This window comes from Eleutherodactylus coqui, chromosome 10 (assembly GCF_035609145.1).
Source record: "Eleutherodactylus coqui strain aEleCoq1 chromosome 10, aEleCoq1.hap1, whole genome shotgun sequence".
Lineage (NCBI taxonomy): Eukaryota > Metazoa > Chordata > Amphibia > Anura > Eleutherodactylidae > Eleutherodactylus > Eleutherodactylus coqui.
The window spans coordinates 113,182,612-113,205,951 of NC_089846.1; the positions used below are offsets into that span (position 1 = coordinate 113,182,612).

The window sequence follows — 23,340 nt, forward strand, 5'->3', positions numbered from 1 at the left end:
CAGAAAAATTGTACGCGCAATGACAGTCCGCCCATGTGAGAGCGGCCGTAGAGATGCATGTTCTTAATGTTTATGCAGAATCTCTACATGGGGTACAGCATCATCCGTAAATATATTCTGTTACCAAACAACTGCAATATACAAATGCCATATTCTTCCCTGGGCAATATACAGGTATTCACTATGTTCATATAATTCTACCCATTTAGGGACCACCAATATGCCAATTTATGGGCTAATGGGCTTTAAACCTGTACACTTTTCTTTTCTTTTAAGGAGGTAGCTCGGCTGACTACTGACAGCCAGGCTCCTGCTGTAACTGCCCGGAAAGGAGAAATATTAGATCCCATTAAACGGTTACCATGGATGAGCGGCTCCACGCAATCCCAACATCACAGCAGTGAGTGCACAGAGGCGCCTGCGTTGGTGCTTGGAGCGTCCTTCTTGGACTGTAAATGAATGGAAGCAAGTGTTGTGGACAGATGAATCCCAGTACACAGGCTTCCTTTCAGATGGCCGCACTTGGGTATGGCGTTTGCCTTGAGAACGGTTTCTATGCAACTGCTTTGTCCCAACAGTAACATTTGGAGGAGGTTCTGCTATGGTGTGTGTGTGTGTGGGGGGGGGGGGGGGTTGTTAGCAAGGACTAGGGCCATTGGTTATACCCTCAGCACCAATGGGTACAAAGACATTCAGGACATGTGGCATTACCTATCTTGCAGTAATACTCTGGTATAGCTTTGTGACTCTACCAACATGACCGAGCACCATGTCATACAGCACACAGTATGAAGCTTGCTTTGAGGAGCAGAACGTCCGCAAACTTTATTGGCTATCCCAAAGTCCGGCTCACAATCCCATCGAGCATCTTTGGGATGAGCTAGAACACTCCCATCATGCCCATCATCACTTTCTGAAGCTCTTCTCAAGACATAGAGGCAAATCCCACCATAAATTTGTCAGAACCTGGTCAAAAGCATGCGTAGGAGGGTCACTACAGTCATTGAGAACAAAGGTGGCCCAACACCGGTTTCAAAAATTTGAATAGAATTGAATTTCATCACCCGTGTGTGTCCCAATACTTTTTTCAACATGGTGTATATACTGCCCAGTGGACTATATGACATTTGTATATACTGCCCAGTGGACTATATGACATTTGTATATACTGCCCAGTGGACTATATGACATTTGTATATACTGCCCAGTGGACTATATGACATTTGTATATTGCAGTTGGTTGGACAAGGATTTCACCTGGAATTCTGAGCTGAATAACATTAAAGCGACCGTCTAGTCCTGGACAAGCAAAGATGGTCACACCCCCTCTCTGACTACTTGATGCACCCTGTGTATTATGTTTTGGGAGAACAATGACCGCTTAAAACTTAACCTTTTATTAGAATTTTATTAAAATATCCCATGACGAAAAATGCATTAAAAAAAAGAGACAGAGAGGAGGCCAGACTTGACTTGCCCTGTCCGGACCCTATCACATAATCCTTCCAATCCAAAACTGGGTCAACCGCCCTGATAAGGATGATCTCAACAGGAACCTCCTATCACCATCCTGTTATGCCCTATAATCAGGATGTGGGCGGAAAGCCTCTTAGTCAGATAGATACAAAGAAGAAGAAAGCACTGCGGATATTTTCATATAAAGGCAGTATGAGACTCCTATATACATGTTTACAGTACAATCATGTTGGACAAAATGAGCCCCGTGTGGCACAGTGTGTTAAGGCAACAGGAATGCAGTCCTAAGCCCTCGCTCACGACCTGGAGGGTGCAGGTTCAATCCCCGCATGGTTCAGGTAGCCCGCTCAAGGTCGGTAAAATGAGTACCCAACTTGCTGGGGGGTAAAAGATGACCGGGGGAGACAATGGCAAACTAGCCCGCAAAAACAGTCTGCCAAGAAAACATCACCCTAGGAGTCGGTCATGACTCGGTACTCGCACCAGGGAACTTTACCTTTACTATGTTGGACAAAACGCCATCACCTCAAAATAACTGCATGGGAAGAACCACCTTCCTGCTTCTGACCGCTGTAGTAGTTTTGGTGCAGTTTTCTTGTGCCTTATGGAATCTCATGGTTTCTACATAGAGGCAGATAACGGAGTCTGATTGGCTGGCATTTGACGGATGCGACAGCCGCTGATTTCAGGCGCTGCACGTGTGACCTCATCTACACGGTGAACTAGTCCTAGTATATCTTACTATGGCTTCCGTTTGCAGCCGTGTAAACTGCATATTGGAGAATTCCATACAAATTGGCTCCGGACTGATCTGTTATTGGGCTCTTCCTATTGTGTTCTGTAGACATGAATGAAATATCTTAACTGCAAAATAAGTGTGAAGATGCGCCTAGTGTAGTGAGTCCGGTCTACCCCAGAGGTAAAGCAGATTTATTAATGACTGTGTGACCTCTGAGCTGCACACGGACCGCTTTCCTGTCTCTAATGTCTCTATTGGATGATACAGGAAACTATTGAGAATGATGTGGCTGTCCTGGTTCATTAAAGCGACGCTTCTGCCGATTAGATAAATGATACTTCTGTTGGTCTGGGCCGCCATGCCCCCTGCTTGACGAGCCTCACTCACTTCTCATAAAAGTGGGAAGGCCAGCACAGAGGGCAGAAAAGTCACAACATTTTTGTACAAGAGGCCCTCGCACCTAATTTTATGACTTTTCTATTTGTTTTCTTGCATAAAGTCATGTTTCTTTCTAATCTTGTACAACCCCCTCAAGGGGTTGTCGTATGAACTGCGGGTGCACATGCTGGAGTTTGCAGTGTAGGAACGTTCTCCGTCGGGGATATGATGCAGACGGTAACTTTCACTACTGATAGAAGGAAATGCCGAGCCCCGCCGGGCTGGTCTAGCCATGGAGGGGTGTACTATGGATGTACACACGACTGACTAGTGAGTGTATGAATACAGAGTAGTTGGCCCTGGTTTATGGTACTGCGGCTAAAATGTGAAATTACATTATTAATAAATAATACAATTTTATTTGTGTCTGTCCAGAAATAGAGCAAGTCAGCCTGGTTCAAGCGTAGCGGTCATGTCATAAATACATGGGCTTACTGCTTGTGTGCTAATGTGATTTGGGGCATATACCGTTATTTTCTTCTAGTGCTGTGCATACCGCCACTTCCTTCCCCTTAGTTGCCTCCTGCATTTGACCAATAGGAGTCTTGCCCTGATCTGACACCCGCTGCTGAACGGTCTATATGCATTACCCTAATGCTAACTAAGCCCAGACCTCCACTTCCTGTGATCTGTCTGTCACTAGAGACAGGCATCAATTGACAACAGGCAGTGGACAGCATATAGATGGAAGGGAGACCCCTAGTGGCCTGAACTTAAGAACAATTTTTTTCAGGCAGAAAATCGTTTTTGGCAAATAAAGAGAAATTGCATTTATTTATTTATTTATTTTTTAGTTATTTACGTTTAACATAAATTACATTGACAATTTTAGGGGTTGTCTGAGGGTAGAAAACATGGCTGCTTTCTTCCACACACAGCCCTACCCTTGTCTGTGGGTTATGTCTGAATGGGAGTTGAGCTGCAACAGCAAAGCCCATGGACAAGGGTGGTGCTGTGTTTAGAAGAAAGCAGCCATGTTTTTCTAACCCTGGACAACCCCTTTAAGTTCAGATTATGGGCTCATGCCCACAAATGTATCGGTAAAACGCTATGGGTCACCCTGCAGAATTTTACGGATATTTGTAAACACCGGCTCTGGCAGCAGAGAGCCGGCAGAGACTGACTATGGGCCCCTGTCCACGGGCGAATTTTCACTGCGTTCCCCACAGTGATAATCCGTCCGCGGGGAACGCAGTGAGCGCTTTCCATAGCGTTGCTCTGGAAAGCGCAACCCCCCCCCCCCCTGTCCACGAGCGGTTGCGGCTGACTAATCGCACCATGCTGCGAATTGCCGTGATTCTCTGTAGTGAGCCAATCTGTCAGATTGGCTCACCGCGGAGATCCGTCAGCTGGCTCCTGCTCTCTGGCGGCGGCTCCTGCGGTGAAGATCTGCCTCGGGATATCGCAATGCCCATGGACAGGCAGCCTATGGCAGCGAGTGCACTGCCCATGCCCATGTATCACACACACATAGATATGAGCAGTGTGCCTTTTTTTAATAAATTCCCAACTCTGTTTAAGAGCGGGATTGCGTATGAAAGCGCCAGCCATACGTAATGCATTGTGTATGGACAGCGCTTCATACATTGCTCATGCCGCGCAACAAGCGGTGAAAACACGGTCGTCGTGGACATGAACCCTAACTGGGGCGTTCCTGCGTTCGCATCAAGTCTCCATTTAGGTTGCAGATTGTATATTGTCACAGGACCGCCTACAGCTTGCCCTCTGACTGCCAGGAAAACCACATGTAACATACAGCGGGATCCTCCGGACACCTTGTGGGCATTCTTTTTTTTTTTTTCTTTGCATTGCTGTGTTATGGAATAAAAATCTATTTACGGTTATTTTTTTTATTTTAGTTTGACTTTTGCAACTTGCATGTATTCTACAACATAACAAGCCGCAGAATGCCATCCACACGTAGTTCCATCAGACAGGCTCTGCTCCATCTCCAGCTATCGCCGGACTCTACATACGGGGTCCTGGACTACACTTCTCCCACATTGCTCTGACTACACATTGTTCTCATGATTGGCCTTGCTGAGGGCTATGCAGAGATGGCTCATTAACCCTGACCACCATCAGCAGAGGTCTGTGACCATCCTGTCTCGTATAGCATATCCATGTCCTCTCATATAGAGGAATGGGACAGATATACGGACACCCAGGGTGGACTTGCTCTCAGGTATAAGAGGCTCATGTCTATGCTTGGTGTACAAGAAGGAACATGTATTTCTTAGTGCTGTAAGATAGTTGACTAATTCTATTCTCTCAGGCCAAAATGACTACAGCTTGGTGTCCTTTTTACTAATTGCAGCCTATGGTTCCCTCCAAGGTTCCTTCTTGGTGGAACCTCTGAGCTGGGTCTAAACTGCTGACTGAACCTTTACAAGGGGGGATTATCAGCTGAATTATTGCTGGAAACGGTGAATTTGGGCAATAATTGTACCGTGTAGAAGCGTCCATCAATGGTGCACTAAGCAACAAATCGTTCACTTGTTGCAGTCGCTTGGTTTTTAGGCGTGCATTCAGAAACCGCCACGTAAAACCGCTGCATTTTACCACGATTTTGTAGTTTTCAAACATGTCACAGGGTTTGACAGTTTTTTAAAGCACACTTATCACAATGATGGGCGATGAGGTGCATTAAAAGCACCTCATCACCCATCACCGTTGGAGCCCCATTGAAATCAATGACTCTTTGCACCAAGGTTAGTGCGGCATTCGGGGCGCCACGAATGGTAAAAAGCATTGTGTGTGAGTGGCTTTAGCAGGACTGAAACGCGGCTGACAGGCGGTGTAGACAGGAGCCGCTCAATCTTTGAATGCAGTTGGGGCGGGCCGGAATGATTCAACTGTTGCTGCCGTGTTGCCTCCCCACCCGTTAGTCTGCAGGATGACATTGAAGCGCAGGCATAATCTGTCAGTCAACAGCTGAATATGGAACCTGTCGGCAAAAAATGAACCCCCATATTCCCTGTTGGGTTTCTGTCATACATGTCTTGCAGACTGTCAAACACTGCGCTGGTAATGTCCTACTTACTTGTATCATCCATTCCTAGGCTTAGTGTTCCAGGAATATGAGAATGGAGCAATGCCTCTACTGTGCCCCCTACTGGAAGGCAGCATTCCTGCAAGTCTATGTCAGACCTTTTAGCAAGCCTTGTAACAATGCCTGGGAATATAAGGCAAAGCCAGAATCTTCTCTAGACTGAAAAGATACCCATGTACAGACAGCCGTTTCAGTGTATTTTCCCCTCATCAGTCTGCAGTAGGTTTGCTGCCCTGGCTTGTCTGAGGCCTATAGATTTGGGCCAGGAAGGGTATGTTGTGAGGACACTTATAAGGCCATGCATGCTCTTTCTCTGCTTCTTGTCCCTGACCCATGTTTTTTTCCTTCCAGAGAAGACTTTGGCGTATATTCCCAGTTATTGTTACTAGGCTTGTTAAAAGGTCTGACATTGACTTGCAATAATACCTCCCAATAGGTGGCGCTGTAGAGGCATTGTTCTCTCTTCCATTTGCGTATTTCCCAGAGGAGCATGGATGGCCTTATAAGGGCTCAGTCAGATGAGCTGCGATCCGCGCGGAAAAACGTCCACACGACAACTTTCGTCCGCACCTGCGGTGCGGGTGTTTTTCGCGCGAATGTCCGCTCATGTGACCGAGCCCTCAGTCTCCTCACACACCTTCTAGGTGCTTTCGCTTAGGAGAAGTGATACCCTTCCTGACCCAGTAGTATGACACCTACAGTGCTAAGAAAAAATAAAACGATTTTTCCCTCGCCTGCTTAAAAAGGCGTAAATGTGATAAACCAGCAAAAATAGAAATTAGAGGGAATTTTTTTCACTTAAATATTTTAGGCTTACAATCATTTTTTACAATATGTTTAAAGGGCCGCTCCTCGCAGTCACTTCCAAGCAGTGCAACCCCCTGTCTTGTACTTATCAGGCACCATCTTGATGCTGACATTTCCGCTTTCACGTTCACTATTCTGTGCTGTCAGTCTCTCAATGCATCAGCACTGCATGAGCAGCTAGAGACTGTGCCATCTCTGCTGCAGGGAAAACGCTACTATTGCATTCTGTATTCACCTAAATAAGTTATGGACCATAATTTATATAGTAAAAAAAAACCAAAAACTTTTGTTCCAATTTTACTTGAAATTGTATTGGAATTAGGAAAAACATGTTATGAATTTAAATATTATGAAGATAGTAGTGACCCTTTGCTCATTTTCCTCTGTCAAATAATTTTCAAGATATGAATTATCAAAATGATGGTTCTCGGAGATCTTCGGAAAATTCACCACTTGTATTTCCTGCTCCCATAACCCAATGGGTCTACAAATTGAGTATTTTTATATATATTCTAGTAACGTACAATTTTTTTTTTAAACCTCAGAGATGGCCGGGTGTTACCCCTTGGGTGATTCATCCTGGAATGGCCCTTGTGGCCTGAGGTATAACCATATCCATTCGCTTGCTTTTGATGATGTAGAGTATTAATATTCCAGATCTATCCTCTCCCCAGAACAAGGACCATTCCGGCGGTGTCATATCGGTGTATCCGACGTCACATTGACATCTTTATGTGCAGATCAAAATGTGGTGAATTGGTGTTTCTACATCATTACATATTTTGACCTGACCGTGGTTCCTGGTCAAAGCTGAATGTGGCTCACAAGGTTTAACCCTTTCCAATCCACTGTCTGACCTCTGAAGACATTATGATTTAAAGCTGTACAGCTCCGATGTTGGAGGACATCCATCAGAGTTCTCTTACTATATTGCCGCTCCCATTCAACCCCTTTAAACTCACTTGCTTTTTCATCTGAGACAGATGCCCCCTGAAGAGCCAAGCAGAACAAACGTGAAGGGGTACGTACACCTCGGTGACCATTTTTCATTTTGCTTAAAAAGTAAAAATTGACTTCGATAAAAGTCTTGATCCTCCACAACTTACATTGTGTGGGTACAAAACTTTAATTGCCCCCGGATGGGGCAGCTGCGGTCCCATCGTTACAGACCACATCATAGTATAAACCATTTCCTATAAATGACAGTTTGGTAGTGTCCCGGGAACCTCCAGGTCTGATCCTTAGTAATTACCCCTTTTATAAGGTGCATCACTGCAATAAAGTATACTCGGAGCAATTCATTCCTATTCTCTGCAGGTTTCCTTTGAAGGTTCACTTTATTTCAAGTATGTAACTTTAAAGAAGAAAAGAAGACAAAGCACAATAACAAAACCTTGACACATGTACATGTCTATGCTAGTAAGATAAAGAGAAAAAAAGGGCAAAACAAGCCAACCAGTTTGGGGGTTCACTCAGGGCCTTCAACCCTTTCCAATCCAATTTGTATCCTGGTTTTCCTAGGGGGCTTACTCTTTTTTGCTGTTATACAACGGCGCTATCTGCTGGCTAAAGCAAGTACTGCATGAGGTGACACGTTGGATAGGCTCCGACAGCAGAGAGGCCGGCAATATACAGTAAGAGAGCCCCGACGGACGTCTTTCAACATCAAAGCTGTACAACCTTAAATCATAATGTCTTTAGCCGTCAGGCAGTGGATTGGAAAGGGTTAATGTAGTATAGAAGGCCAAAAAAAGACATATGTCCATCGATGTACAAGAGCGGAAATCCGCAGCGATTTTCTGCTCACGTATAAAAATCGCGGTGAGTGTAGCGTTCTACCGCGGTGGAAATCCGCTGCGTTAAAACGCAACACCCGTGGACAGGCGGCCTAAGAGAAAAAGTTCCTTCCTGACTCCAATCTGGCCATCGGCATAATCCCTGGATCGCCAACCCTTCTGAAATTATTAGTTGCGTTGAATCATAGTGTGTGCGCAGAGGCGTAACTAGAAGCTCTTGGGCCCCAATGCAAAATCTGTAACAGGGCCCCCTGCCTACCATGTGGAGTTTATAATACTGATATTTTCTTATGTGATGGAGGGGCCTTTGGGCCCCCTAAGACTTTTGGGCCCGGTAGCAACTGCTACCCCTGCATCCCCTATAGCTGCGCCCCTATGTATGCGTGAAAACTGAAAATCTCCGTGATTTGCTATGCTCAGCCTGAGATTCTCTTCTCGAAGTAGTGGCGGGTATGAAGCCTAAATCCCATTCCAGCTGTCCTTTATCTAATATGGGTAATAAAATGACACAGTGACCTGAATGGTTGCTGCGGGCGATATCTCGCCGCCTTCGTATTATAAATGACTTCCATTCTAATGAGATGCAGAACGCTCTTCTTGGTCTTGCGCCTCAGCCCGTTCCTTCCACCTCCGAGATCTCCGTCACTCCTCTAGGTAGGATTGTAGTTCACACGAGGACATGTCGCTTTTATTGCTTGCAGAATGGGATTGCTGTTTCACGGAGTGCGCTGCCAGATGAGCGGCGCGGGCTGCGGTGTCTGCAGTCGTTGGAGCAGATTAAAAATTAATAAATATACAGTCTTTAAATAAAATTAACAAGTATTTATATTCAATGTGTGTAAATAGAACAGCGCATGTAATATATTTGTAGCCGCTGTAATGTAGATGAAATGTTCCGTGTCGTGTAAATGAAAATACATCATTTCTTCTACGAGATTTTGCTATAGAGTGTGGGTTCACCCATTAGGGATTGTTCTCAAAGCCCTAATCAATGCAGATGTGAGCGAGCCCTTATACGGTATCATTGACCGAGTAAGAGAAGGCCATAAGTGACAGCAGCCTGCATTGTGCCAATGGGTTCGTGTTTGGGATTGCAGTTCCCCTCAGTCCTGCATGTTACTACCCTGTTTCCCCGAAAATAAGACGCGTCTTATATTCATTTTTGCTCCCAAATATGGGCTACGTCTTATTTTCAGGGGGTGTCTTATTTCGCTGCGGCAAATCCGTCTGTGGCCACTAATCCCTCAATTGGCCAGCTTTGTGGACGAAATTTCTCAGGAATCTCGTCCACATGGGACAACGAATCTGTCACGGCAAAGCTGGGAGAATCCGGTGTTGTGGTGCGGATTCACCGGCCACAGAAAAGGAAAAGCGTGCAGCCAGGTCGCTTCAAAACAAGCGGCTGAGTGCCGTGGGTTTTGAAGCAGCGCTTTCCCGGCAGAAATCTCGCTGTTTATCGCTGTGGCCAAACTGCAAGATTTCCGCTGGAAATACGCCCTGTGAGAACCCAGCCTTAAGAATCACACACAGGTTGCCTGACTCACACACAGAGCCATAAAAAATAAGGGCTGTAAAGTAACGTGTCTGCAGACAGAAGGTCCTGTACCACTTGTAAGCAGGGATGGTATTGCAGCTTCCGGCCACCAGGGGGAGCTCATCACAGCAGACATGTACAGCAGGAACAGAATGTACAGTATGGACTTTTCCAGCCAGCAAGGGGAGCTCACAACAGCACACTCATACAGCACAGCAGGGACAGGATAACTGCAGACTGTCTGCAGATCTACCTACACATCTGGAGGTAGGAGACAACGAGGATGGCAGCAGGGGACAGGCCTCTTGACTTGCCTGCACACTTTACTATGCCTTACTATCGGGGGGTGCCTTATTTTCAGGGGATGCCTTATTTTCAGGGAAACATGGTAGGTTGCTTTCATGGCCAAATGATAGCATTGTAACAATTTAATATTATGGGTGACTGGTTTATGTATTTTTGTAACACGTTTGTTACCTTCACTATTGAGCAATTTTAACAAACGCTAGTTAACTGGATGAGGGGTTTTCTGCAAGTTTTTAAATGTGATTAAAAAAAAATTAATAGTTTTCATAAATTTGCCATGCTTTGCCGTACCTTTGATTTCATATAAAAAATGTTTTTGAGGCAAGCAGCCTGATTTTTTTATCGTGGACTAGTTTCTTGTATAAGGAGCCGCTTCCGATTTTTGCAAGCCAAAACCAGGGGCGGATTCAAAACACGGGCAATATGTAATTTTTTACCCCCCCCCCAATTCTGCTCTCCTTTGTGTAGGCGCCACTATTGCTGTTTTTTTTTTTTGCTTGCAAACACCGATGCAAAATACTCCCCATGTGAAGTTGGTCTTTCATGGAAAACTACCTGTGGAAATCAATTCATGTCGCTAAGGAAAATATGCCACTAGGTTCATGTTGGCTAAACCATGGGCAGCAAGAACTCGGAACAGGTGTGCCTATTGCCCCGTGTATGTGGTGGTCTGAAATGTTGGAAAAAAAAATATTTTGCAGTTTGACCCCGGAATGGTGCTGTGAGTCACGAAAGTGGCCATGCTGACTTCTCCCTGCTCACAGCATGTAGTCTGACAGCTTTCCCCCTATATACAAAAGAGGAGAGATCTGTCCAGTCTTCATGATCCGGGAAAGGAGAAGCCGACATGGCCCTCCTCTGTTACTTGGAGCTCTGACCTCTATCAAGCTTCAAAGTGTTTTTTTTTTCCTCTGAAATTTCGCAATGTTTCAAAGTAACAGATAGACAGGGGCAATAGGCACACCTGTCTGCCCCTGCGGTGCGGGCAACATGAACCTGGTCACAGATTTTTTGTACATGTACAAAAGTAGCTGGAGCATGGGGATTTATTCTTGATAGAGAACTACATCTGGCCCCAAGTCTAATTGTATGTGAATTTAAAAGTAAACTTTCAAAGTATGGCTGGTGTTGGCTCAAGGAGGAGTCTGTGAGAAGAGAAATTATATAGCTTTTTTAACTTGTAATGTACTATGCCCATTTTTTGAATGTTATGGCAAATACTGAGGAGATCTGGTTCTCTGGGGCTCGCACCAGTCCTGTACAGCTGTTTAGGTAAACAGGGCTGTGTTGTAGTTTCCTGCGCAGTGGGTGTCGGGTTTCTCGCTATACAGGGAGAATCAGGGTACTGGTGTATCTTGTCACCACCGGAAGCTAGGGGTTTCACAGGGTTTGGATGCAAGAATGCTCCTGTCACGTCCCTAGTTCCCCATGGCTGTATAGCAAAAGGTCCTAGCAGCGTCTGTATTGAGTTTTGGCTGCCCTCCAGGGTTGGGGTTCGGGTAATTTTTCCAGTTAGGCTTACATTATTAGTTGTACAGTCTTCCAGGGAAGTTTGTACAGCTAATAATGTAAGCCTGCCAGGAAAAGTAACCCAAACCCTAACCCTGGAGGGCAGCCCAAAATCAATACAGAGTCTGCTGGTGTGACAGGGGAGTGCTGATGCAGCGGAGCCCAGCTACTCTCCTTCTCAGAAGCCTCCCTGTGTTGCGCTCCCTCCTCAGCCACCACCTGCGTATGCCAGCGGTAGCACACTGGGAGATTGACAGCTGGGCTTCTAAGGGAATGGCTGGTGGGAGAGGACAGCCGGCAGGAGTGGCCCCACTAAAGGGGAGAGTGCCAGTGGGGACCAGAAGTGGGAGAAGACAGCTGGCACGAGCAGGCCCACTACAGGGGAGACGGGCACAGTGACAGCGGGAAGCGCAGGTGGGAGAGGACAGCCGCCAGGAGCCGGCCCAGTAAAGGGGAGAGTGACAGCGGGGAGTGGAGGTGGCAGAGGACAGCTGCCGGGAGTGAAGCCGGTGTCTGCTATTGCTCCCCTGTCTCCTCTATCTGCTGCAGCTGTCACCGCCGACGCTGATTCCTGGCCCTAATTCTCTTCACACTGACGGCCAGGACCTGCGAGCCTGAGGAAAAGGAGACTGCCGCTGGCCAATCAGCAACGGGGAGCTTCAACCCCCTGTCAATCTTGTCTCCACCAGTACTTCCTGGCGGCGTCAAGATACACCAGTACCCAGAATCAGATGGGGGTCTTGGCAATCTGACCTCCAGGATTTACAAAGTGACATGCCATCACATCCTCAAAATCTCACCACTTCGGTTCCTTGTAGACGAGCCAATCATCGCGTGACGTCCCCGCTAGCTCATTCATTCTCATGTAGCCTGTTAAAACTCGCCAACGATGTATCTGCCTGTCTAAACGCAAATCCTTCAGTCCCTGTAGAAGCGAATAAGAGGGCCTGAACGATAAGCGAACGAGCGTATCGAGCAAGTTGCGCTTGCTGTCGGCTCGCGTTTAGACCGATCGCTTATCGTTCATTTCGCTGGCTTGAACCATTTAAAAGCAACTTTAGGGCACTTTCACACTCCACTGCATCCGTTGAAGGTAGATAGTGGGAAGATTTCTGCCAGCATATGCCTCCTATATACCGGTATGTCGCAGTACAGGCACACAGTGCCCTCCGTTGCCTATAGGCTGGCATGTAATAAAAAACGAAAATTTTTAGTATTCTTCATGGTATACTTTAGTTTTTTACTTTGGTATCCCATATATCTGAAAAATGGCTACCCCGATGCCTACTGGCCTTATGGAGGTGTCAGGGAAATGGGGCTTATTATTAATTTGGACATAAGCACGGAAAGATTTCCCATTGCATGCAGCAAAATGTAGTATTAAAGCTGCCCAACTTTAATGACGGTTAGTGGGGGGGGGGGGGGGGGGGGATTTTTGGTGGCTTCAGATTACTCCCTCCAGGTAGTTCTCCTATAAGAGCGTCTTGTGTGTCTTACAGAGGGTCACACGTGTTCCGTAGGAGGGGGCAGCGACTGCTCAGCAGCGACTTCTGTCAACTTGGACATCTCATAGGAATAGATATAACAATTTTACTCTGCAGTTTGCAACGGCCGAAGATCCGATGAATTGTTGCATTCTGCATCTTCCTGGCAGCTGGGTTTCCAAAATCAACATTATTCCTAATGAAGCCATTGGAACAATTCAGTACTCTGTAATGTTGGTGGTTGCAGCCAAGTGAGGCTTGTATTCTTGTATGGTCTTAGAAAACCTCTGACTTTCTTCTGAATGTCACAGTAACATGACTTGAGTCTCCATAGAGAAGTTGTGACGAACCGGAACGACATAGAGTAACCTTAATGAATGGAAGCGGCGTTGGTAATACAAGAGGGCTCTGTGTCTCTGCTTTAAATGCATATCCTGTAGACCGCGTTCTTCTCAAGTCGCCTTCAAAACAGAGAATACATTTAATTACTTGTTTAAAAGTTCTCGAAAGCAAATGGCAAAGTCATCAAACATTGTGTATGTCCAGTCTCTGTAGGTTGTGTATCCTCAGATCATCTGTGTATTGGACCGGACTTCATTATATACTAGGTGATCTACCCGTGTGTTGTTATATGGTATACTAGGCGATATACTGGTACGCTGCATGGCGATTTTATGAATAGCAGTCTTGGAATTTACATAGTGAGCCACAAAAATTAGCCCAGCACCGCACTCTTATGAAAGCTATCCAAAAGAAAAAAAAAGACGGTGTTGCCCATAGCAGCCAATCACAGCACAGCTCTCATTTTACCATCAGCAGTATTAGAAATAAAGCTGAGCTGTGATTGGCTGCTTTTGGCAACAAGAATTACAGGTGAAGTCATTGAGTTTTAGTTTTTTCATTATTCCAGTATCCATCGTCTGGTGCTGAGGAACGCTCATGCAAAATTTCACTACAAACGAAACAGAACTGCGGATTTGTAGATGATACAAACAAAAGATTTAGCTTTTTCTATATAAGATGTGACCTGATGAATATCCAATAATGAAGTCCAGTGATTTCCCACTAGTTCCCACCTCGCATGTCGGACTGTAGTGGGATTGTGTATTGGTCACCTAACCTTGGTCATGGATATTGCCGTTTGGCCTTCGGAGCCACATGTTATATGATTTATCTAGGGTCTAAAAAGGCTAACGTTTCATTTTAAAGGAGGTATAAATGGGGTTTAAAACCTGTACATGGAATAAGTGTCTGATAAGTGGGGGTCCAACCGTTGGGAACCCCATCAATCATGAGAACGGGGTTCCCTTGTGCCACTGAATAAATGGAGTGATAGTCAATCTTATGCACTCCTGCTCCATTGGTTGTTACATGGGACCCTCCTTCGCAAGATCAGTGACCAGATCCCCACCGATCAGACTTACAGATCTTTGCTTAAACGTCCTCCTTGACATTTCTACATGTTGTCTATATCGCTCTACTCACTCGTGTTTTTTTTCTATTTTACAGGAGGCTGTGAGGACTGCTAAAGATGTCCGATAGTGTGGATATTGAAGAAAAACCTCCAGCCCCCCCTCTTAGAATGAACAGTAATAACCGTGATTCTTCAGCGTTAAATCACTGCTCCAAACCACTACCCATGGCACCCGAAGAGAAGAACAAGAAGGCCAGGCTGCGCTCTATTTTCCCTGGAGGAGGGGATAAAAGTAAAGTATCAGTGTATAACCTTGGAATACACGTCATGTCTGCAGCGACAGGTTTTGCTAGTATGCGTTTCAGATCTTGATTGGATTAAGTGGCCTTTCGGTTTTGTATGATGGGAGGCTCATGTGGTTTGTGTTAGCAACTACAACAGACACATCCTTGGGGAAATTCCAAAATGAAGTGACTCACAGTGGATCAGTGTTGCAGAACAATCTTACATGATTGAAACAGAAGTGAAAAAAAAACAAAAAACTCATTGGTCATGAGGCGTAGGTTATTGGCCGACTACTCTGTGAATGACTACCTCGTCAAATGTAATGGACAGAAGAGCAATGCTAAACTGTTACCTAAGTGAAGCAGTAAATTAGGTTTCATAGCATCCCTACTGTCAGAACGCCTCTGCTCTAGACTTAAGGTTAAGGGGAAAAGTTATGGCATGAGGTCTACCCATACGCATTGTGGGCCGGTATTTCCTGTTTGCTGCCATCCAATTAGGAGTTTGTTGGAGGCAAAAACAGTAGTGATCCTTCTGCCCGTAACGTCCTTGATGGCTTCATTCTGACTACAGTGTGATGAGAACAACTTCTTCACACTCCCTTTCCTTGTATCTCTCTTTGGGGCAGGCTTGAGTCATTAAAGGGGTTGTCCCGCGCCGAAACGTTTTTTTTTTTTTTTCAATAGCCCCCCCCCCGTTCGGCGCGAGACAAACCCGATGCAGGGGTTTAAAAAAAAACAAAACGGATAGTACTTACCCGAATCCCCGCGCTCCGGTGACTTCTTACTTACCTTGCGAAGATGGATCTTCACCCACGGCGGACCGCAGGTCTTCTCCCATGGTGCACCGTGGGCTCTGTGCGTTCCATTGCCGGTTCCAGCCTCCTGATTGGCTGGAATCGGCACACGTGACGGGGCGGAGCTACGAGGAGCAGCTCTCCGGCACGAGCGGCCCCATTCAGAAGGGAGAAGACCGGACTGCGCAAGCGCGTCTAATCGGGCGATTAGACGCTGAAATTAGACGGCTCCATGGAGACGAGGACGCTAGCAACGGCACAGGTAAGTGAATAACTTCTGTATGGCTCATATTTAATGCACGATGTACATTACAAAGTGCATTAATATGGCCATACAGAAGTGCTGAACCCCACTTGCTTTCGCGGGACAACCCCTTTAAATTGTACAGCTTTGTATTGTATGTAATACAGAGCAAGAATGGGAGCCATGCATATCCTGCAGACGTGTCTACCCTTGGGCCGCTCTCACACATGCGTTGCCTAAACCGCAACGTTTTTAACACAAGTTCACATAGCGTTTTTGACCACTCTCTGCATTTCACAGCATTTTTTTTTACGGACCCCATTGTAATGGGTAATCAGGTGCGTTAAAAAGCACGAAAAAAGAGCCTTCAAGCGCTAGTCTGTAATGCCGCATTGAAATCAATGGAGGCGTTGTACCGCACTTGCTGCAGCATAAAGCGGGCTGTGTGATAGCGGCCTTCCCTTCCATTAAACGTAGTTAAGGACTCCCAATTTCTCACAAAACAATTCAATACAGTATCACGGGGGCTAGCAAAGCCCTTGACAGGCTGCAGTTCACATCACAACCACTGGATTGCCACACAGACTTTTCTAGAATAGACATCTCAGGACAGAATATCACAAAATCTGGTGGTTTGTTTATTTTTCTTTTTTTCTATTTTTTTTAAGCTGGTCATTTTACTACAGTCGTCTTGGCATATGTTAATCTAAGAGGAAAAATAGCAATTCTGGCATTAATTTTTTAAAGTATTTTTATAGGGGTTCACCATATAAAATAATTAACAAAATATTTTCACCGTTTGAGTCGTTACGAATGCAGTTATACTTATGTGGGTTTTTTTTAACTTTTTCGAAAAAAGAATATTCTGTTTAAAACTCTTTTCTGTGGAGAAATTTTTTTTGCTTTTTACTGGATTTTTCTCTTTAAATTAAACTTTATTGACCTTTTTGACATTATTTTTTTTTTCAGTCCCTGAATGGGACTTGAAGGTGTGATCGTTTGATCCCTAGGATAGTACACTGTATAACAGCCTGTAGTGTCGGAGACCTTTTTTGTCTGAATGGAAAGCACATCTCAGGTCTTATGTAATCGGGTATGCTGATTTCAAAAATCAAGACGAAAAAAATTCTCCGAAAACCGGAACACCTCCCTAAATGACCGGAAAAAACTGAAAAATTCACTGCCATGTTTCGATACCAAAAAAAACTTTAACTATCCTTCTCCTAAACAGTATATGAGTAAATTGAGTCGGCTAATGAGTAGATGACTGCTGTAAAGATTGTAATGTTGTTTTTGTACTGTACGTACAGAAATATATAAATAACTGATCTGGTTATGATGTTTCATGTATTTTGGTTTTAATTATTAATAAATAACAAACATTTTATTTTGGGCATAAAATAAATAAACAAAATAAATATATAAAATATGAAAATTATTGATAGAAATATGATTTTTCGGTTTTTCAAGTGTAAATAGGGAGGTTTTCCAGTTTTTAGAGAATTTTTTTTCGTCTTGATTTTTGAAATCCGCATACTCGATTTACATAAAACCAAAAAATATACCTTCCATTTAGACAAACAGGTCTCCGACACTACAGGCTACTGTATACGTTATGTAGTACAGTCTACTAAGTCTGTCACCTCAGCCGGTAAACCCTGTAGGAGGTGGGGCCTAATAGGCGGAGTTACATGGCAGCTATAAAGGCCTTTAGCTGTCATGGGAACCCATTGGCCCTTTGCGATCGCCCTGCGGTGTGCTAATAGAGGACGGACTCCTCTCCCCCTGTCGTCTGCTTGTATGCTGCAGTTGCTATTGATTGGGGTTAAACTGACAGGATCTAAGGTTTTTCTGTTCCTGGCTGTCAGTAGCTAGAGAAGCCACTGCCTTGAAATGATGGATGTGCAGCTTTAAAGCCCATTAGTGTCAGCCATAAAAAGGCGCACTGGTGGATGCTAAGGGGTTAAATAGCATCACTTGTTTTAATAGGACATCCACTTCAACGTTTCGAATCCAATTTTTGATTCAGTTTCCTAGGGGGGCTCGCTCTTTCTGCCATTATACAATGGCGCCATCGGTTGGCTAGAGCCAGTGCTGCAATATGGGACATGCTGGAGAGGCCCCCCGACAACACAGCGGCCAGTAATCTATAGTGAGAATACCCTGCCGGACGTCTTCCGACATCAAAGCTGCACAGCCTTCTATCAGAATGTCTTTAGGCGTCAGACAGTGGATTGGAAAGGGTTAAATATGGTGTCCTGCTGTAATGTTGTGTATTGTATACTATACACATCTACGTCATGTTCTTGCAGTAGTTTTATTGGAGCGCTGGGGCTGTTGTGAAGTTAATCTACCAGAGATCAGCTATGAAGGTGTAATAATACAAGCCCTTCTCCGCCTGTACGGCATATCTGTATCCGACCTATGATGTGTCTGAGGGAAGATCTGTGAAAACTGTATAAATTAACCAGCAAGGAAAAAACCCCAATCTGTTTGAATTGAGAGGCCGGGACGGCACCTTTAATTACCATGATGTGGAACAGACTCTCCGAAAGGAAATGCCTTCAACATTGATCGCTCCAGACTAAGCAATGAAACACGGCCTTCTGAGTAATTCTCGCTATCTTGTAAATCATACCCACATGTTTTAACAATTTGGGGTATCTGCCATTAAGTGTAACGTTACTAGGCTGCTTTTCATTAGAAAAGCTTATATTTCAGGCTTCTTGCACGTGCCAAGGGAATTCGCCATACCCAACGGAAATATACTTGGAATTGTCTTTCCAACCACACTGGGGGCTGTTTACGGATCACTGGGGGATAGCCTGGTGAAGTTTATATTCCCAGGATTTAGGATACTGCCTGCAAGTTGAGCTCACTGCAAAAACACACAATACTTTATGGGGATGTTAGAAGTAGAAAAAAAAAGTCTGATTTTGTCAGTGACCCACCACTGTAGTCCTTGTGCCAAAGAGCGAAGCTCTGCCGCAATACCAGTCATATCCTGTGGGTGAAAGTGACTGTTTCTGGAAACTGAGAATAGAAAAAATGGAAAATAAACAACCCTTTTCAGTAAAACTATCTGTAACGTGCCATCTAACTTCTAGTGAGATCCTAAAATATCCTATAAAGGAAAACTGTGACTTGCACATGCTATAGTAGCACTCATGCCGAAACTGGAGAGGTGTACCAAACCCATGAACCAAAATGGGATCTGGTTTAAAGGGATTGTCTAATCCAATGAATTAAAGAAGACTGCTTACAATGGTATAAATTAAAAAAAGGAGTATTGCTTACTTTTGCCAGTCCCTTGCCACCCCTGCTAGCCTTCGGTCTTCCTGCTTCAGCCATGACATGTCAGATGTGAGCGGGCGCAGGACTTCGAGTTGTCAGAGTGCTGGTTATGTGACCCGGAGGTTGGAAGAAAGGTGCGGAATACATGGCCTGGTGGGGGATGAGCTACAGAAGCGGATTCTTCACAGCAGACGTCGGTGATACTGGGATGGAGTGCTTCTTTAATATTCAGTGATCATCACAATCTGCCCTATTTGAACCTTTTTAATGGCTTATAAAGGTTGTGGACCTTTCCTGTATTTGGTTCATTATTCAGGTGTAACATAGATTTTATCCTTTACTTGGATTTTTAACCCTTTCCAATCCACCGTCTGACCTCTGAAGACATTATGATTTAAGGCTGTACAGCTCTGATGTTGGAAGACGTCCGTCGGGGTTCTCTTACTGTATATTGCCAACTTCTCTGCTGTGTATATTGCCAGCCTATCCAACGTGTCACCTCATGCAGTACTGGCTTTAGCCAGCATATAGCGCCGTTGTATAACAGCAGGAAAAAAAATAAGCCCCCTAGGAAAACCAGGATACAAATTGGATTGGAAAGGGTTGAAGGGAACTTGTTACCCTATTTACACCTATTAAACACTCTATACTGTATAATGGGTGATCTAATGGGCATTTACATAGTTGGTTTGCTAACCATGAAGGTCTGATCATATCTGTAAAATAAGAGGTTAAGTGTTCTTGCACTGCATGCAAATGATGGGTGATCGGTTTGGTGGGCATGCTAGACTAGACTATCAGCAGTGGGCAATCCTGACCATCTTAGGATGCCTGCATGCCTCCCTAAGCACCGCACCACTCTGTGCACGCCATCAGCGCTGCAGTTTAAATCCTGTGCAAGTGCCGCAAGCAACGTGATCCGCGCATGCGCAGCGGATTTAATGACTGTAGACAGATGAACTGAGCATGTACCAATTACATTGCTCACGACACATATGCAAAATGTAGACCACAGCGGCGAGAATCACGAGCATCACTAGTAGAGTGGGGAGGTGTTTGGGGAGGTGTGTAGGCCTCCCTAGATAGCCAGGACAGAACACCACTGACTGCCACACCCTCAGGAACGATCACCCATCATTTGCATGTGGCATGGGAACCATTTATTAAGCCTCTTATTTTACAGGTATGCTCAGACCTGCATGGTTAGCAAATTAGCTGTGTAAATGCCCATTCTATCACCTAGTGAACGGTATTGAGGATTTAACCCCTTAAGGACCAGGCTGCTTTACACCTTAAAGACCATACACTTTTTAGGGGTTTTACCCATGTGGTGGTTTTACTGCCCTATATTTTTTTTTCTTTTAGCTACCAAAATTATTCTTGCTGCATTTTTTCCCATGACTTATAGGGCTATCTTTTATATATGTTTTTCACTGACTTTTTTTCCTGTTTTTTTTTTTTTGTTTTATTGGGGGTAAAGAGCTAAAAAAAATGATTTTCTTAGCATTTATAATTTATTTTTAAAAAAAATTAGTATATTTACGCTAAAATAAAATAGGGGAATGGGTTCCTCATTTTTGTCTCGAATGTTTTGATATATAATCTGTATGGTTTCGGATTACAGGGCTTTGGGTAATTTCCTTTGTGTATATATTTTTATTTTATTCTGTATTTTTTTTTTACTTATTCCTGTAACAATTTTTTTTTACTATCTATTTTCCCCCATGACGTCATATATGACCCCTGTGCGACATTCACATGGTCTTTTTTTTTTTATTGCACACTTTTGCACTGTAGCTAGGACATCCATAGGAGCATCAGTTACAGAAGAAAACATCCCCCTATAGTGACAATAGTCATTGGCAGAGCTGATCAGGGTGTTCTAGGACCCTGCAACTCTGCTGTAACAGGAGACACTAGGCGGTCACATGATCGCTGGGACGCATAGTGGAAGTTTCACTTTCTTTAGTACATTGTGCTCATTGAGCGCTATGTACCCCAAAAAGGAGACGATAGAAATGGTTAAAAACTGCTTCTCCCTTCTCCTCTGGGTTTTCAGCTGTGACTAACAGCGGACAATCCAACCTGCTCCTGCTTGATTTCAAAAGCAGGGGGTTTAATCGAGCGCCATATTTCTGCTATCAAGCATGATTAACACCCAGGACCAAGCGCCGTAAATTTACAGTGCTTGGTTCTTAAGAAGGGATTAATAGGTCTAAAAATGGTGACTGGTTCCCTTTAAACAGGTATCACGCAGAGTCCCTTATGACTTCCTATGAAGACTTGTGAACAAGCAGTACGGGAAGCTCTGATAACCATTACTGCACAGCGTACATTTTCATTAGAATAAGTTGCTGATAGGTTGGTTATTGTCTTTCATAAACTTTGGTGAAGAAATCGGGTTTGTATTACAATTGTTCTTTATATTAATATGTATTTTTTTATTAATTTTGTCCCCAGCCAGCAAAAAGAAAGAGAAGGAGCGCCCGGAGATCTCCCTCCCCTCAGACTTTGAGCACACCATCCATGTTGGCTTTGACGCTGTGACGGGAGAATTCACTGTAAGTACCGTTGATATACACTCTGTCAGTCGGAGAGACCCGTAGAGACTCGCACTTGATGCGCTATCTTCAGCTAGAGTTCGGGGGAAATCTACAATGCATTGTAGTATTTTCCATAAACTGCCTAAATAATGTAGCTGTTGACTGAGGTGACAGGTTTATTGCAAGCAGTAGACTTGGTAAGGATTTATCATGTGGATTTAGCTGCTTTTGCGCTTCTCACGGATTATAGCTCCCATATGAAAATGTTGTCCTCCCATTTTATGAGCAGTCTTATGTATCGTGTTCAGCTTGGAGTAGAACGGCCAAAAACGTCTTCAGGACTGCATTTTTTTTACTGCTAAAGAAAATGTAAGTTAACAAGATATGAAAAATGATTTCAGACTGATTCATTGATCATTGGGTTGGTTTTATGTAGTGTTCTGAAACCATAGAACTACATTAAATACGATTTTTTTTTTTGTACCATCTTGCAACTATCTTGCCTTTTGAATGCTTGCCTTGTAGAAGGTATTGGCTTGATTAAAGCAAGATAGTAGCAAAGTCTAAAAATTAGCTAATTGTAATGGTGTTCTCTTCCCTGTAGTTGGCATGTAGAGTGCACAGGTACATGGGTAGTTTATATACATGCAACATAAGGCCTCTTTCACACGGGCGACACCGCATCGCTGCGAGAAAATCTGTAACTAAAGGAGAAGAAAAAAAAAAGTATACATCACCTCTTCCGCGCTGTCTTGGGGGCGCCGGTGCATCTTCTCCCCAGGTCCGGCACTGATCTTCTTATTCATCTTCTGGCCGGGGATTGAAAAATCCCCGGCTGCTGGAAGCACTGGCTGTGATTGGCTGACACTTAGCCAATCACAGCCAGTGCTCGAAGAAGGGCTGTGATTGGTTCAATCACTGCCATTCATCGAGCACTTGCTGTGATTGGCTAAGTGTCAGTCAATCACAGCCAGCGCTTCCAGGAGGCGGGGATTTTTGAATCCCTGGCCAAAAGAGAAGAAGAAGATCAGTGCTGGGACCCCGGGGAGAAGATGCAGCCAGGCTGACAGCGCGGGAGAGGCGATGGTATGTGTTTTTTTTTTTTTTTTTTTCCGGCAGTTAGGGCTTAGATTATAGCTTTGACAGTAGCATTTCCTACTGTCAAAGTTGCATCGCATCGCATGCAAACCGCGTTTTCATGCGATGCAACAAAGAGCAAGGCTCCATAGGGAAACATGGGCTACAAAACCTAGCATGTCGCGGGCATATCGCCGGACCTGCGAGGTTTGTGTATCGTTTTGTAGCATGCTACAAAACATCTCATGTGTGAAGGAACCCATAGGAAAACATGGGATTCTCATATATGCGATTTGTAGCATTGTAGCAACACTACAAAATCGCGCGACTTTGTCGGCCGTGTGAAGGAGGCCTAACTGGATACAGACTGCTATGTACTACTCCATAGGACTTCAAGTAAACCCGCAGAGTTCTTGTGATGCACTAAATGGGACTAGAGGAGATCTATACACACAGATGTAGCAGAGGCAAATGTCTAATCTATCAATTAGGAAACCTTTTATTATCGCTTGTCCTTCGGTGACGGCTGCTCTTAAGGCATCCATA

The 23,340-nt window shown here is 44.5% G+C and overlaps 1 protein-coding gene across 4 annotated transcripts in view; it reads left to right on the plus strand.

Moving 5' to 3' along the window:
- Positions 1 to 23,340, plus strand: part of PAK3 (p21 (RAC1) activated kinase 3) — a 188,313-nt gene that overhangs the window by 99,972 nt on the left and 65,001 nt on the right. For all 4 annotated transcript variants that reach the window (XM_066581726.1, XM_066581728.1, XM_066581725.1 and 1 more), the window contains exons 2-3: positions 14,651 to 14,847; positions 21,635 to 21,735. In XM_066581726.1, the coding sequence (XP_066437823.1) occupies positions 14,673 to 14,847; positions 21,635 to 21,735 (276 nt within the window). In that variant the 5' untranslated portion in view covers positions 14,651 to 14,672. The remainder of the gene's footprint in view (positions 1 to 14,650; positions 14,848 to 21,634; positions 21,736 to 23,340) is intronic.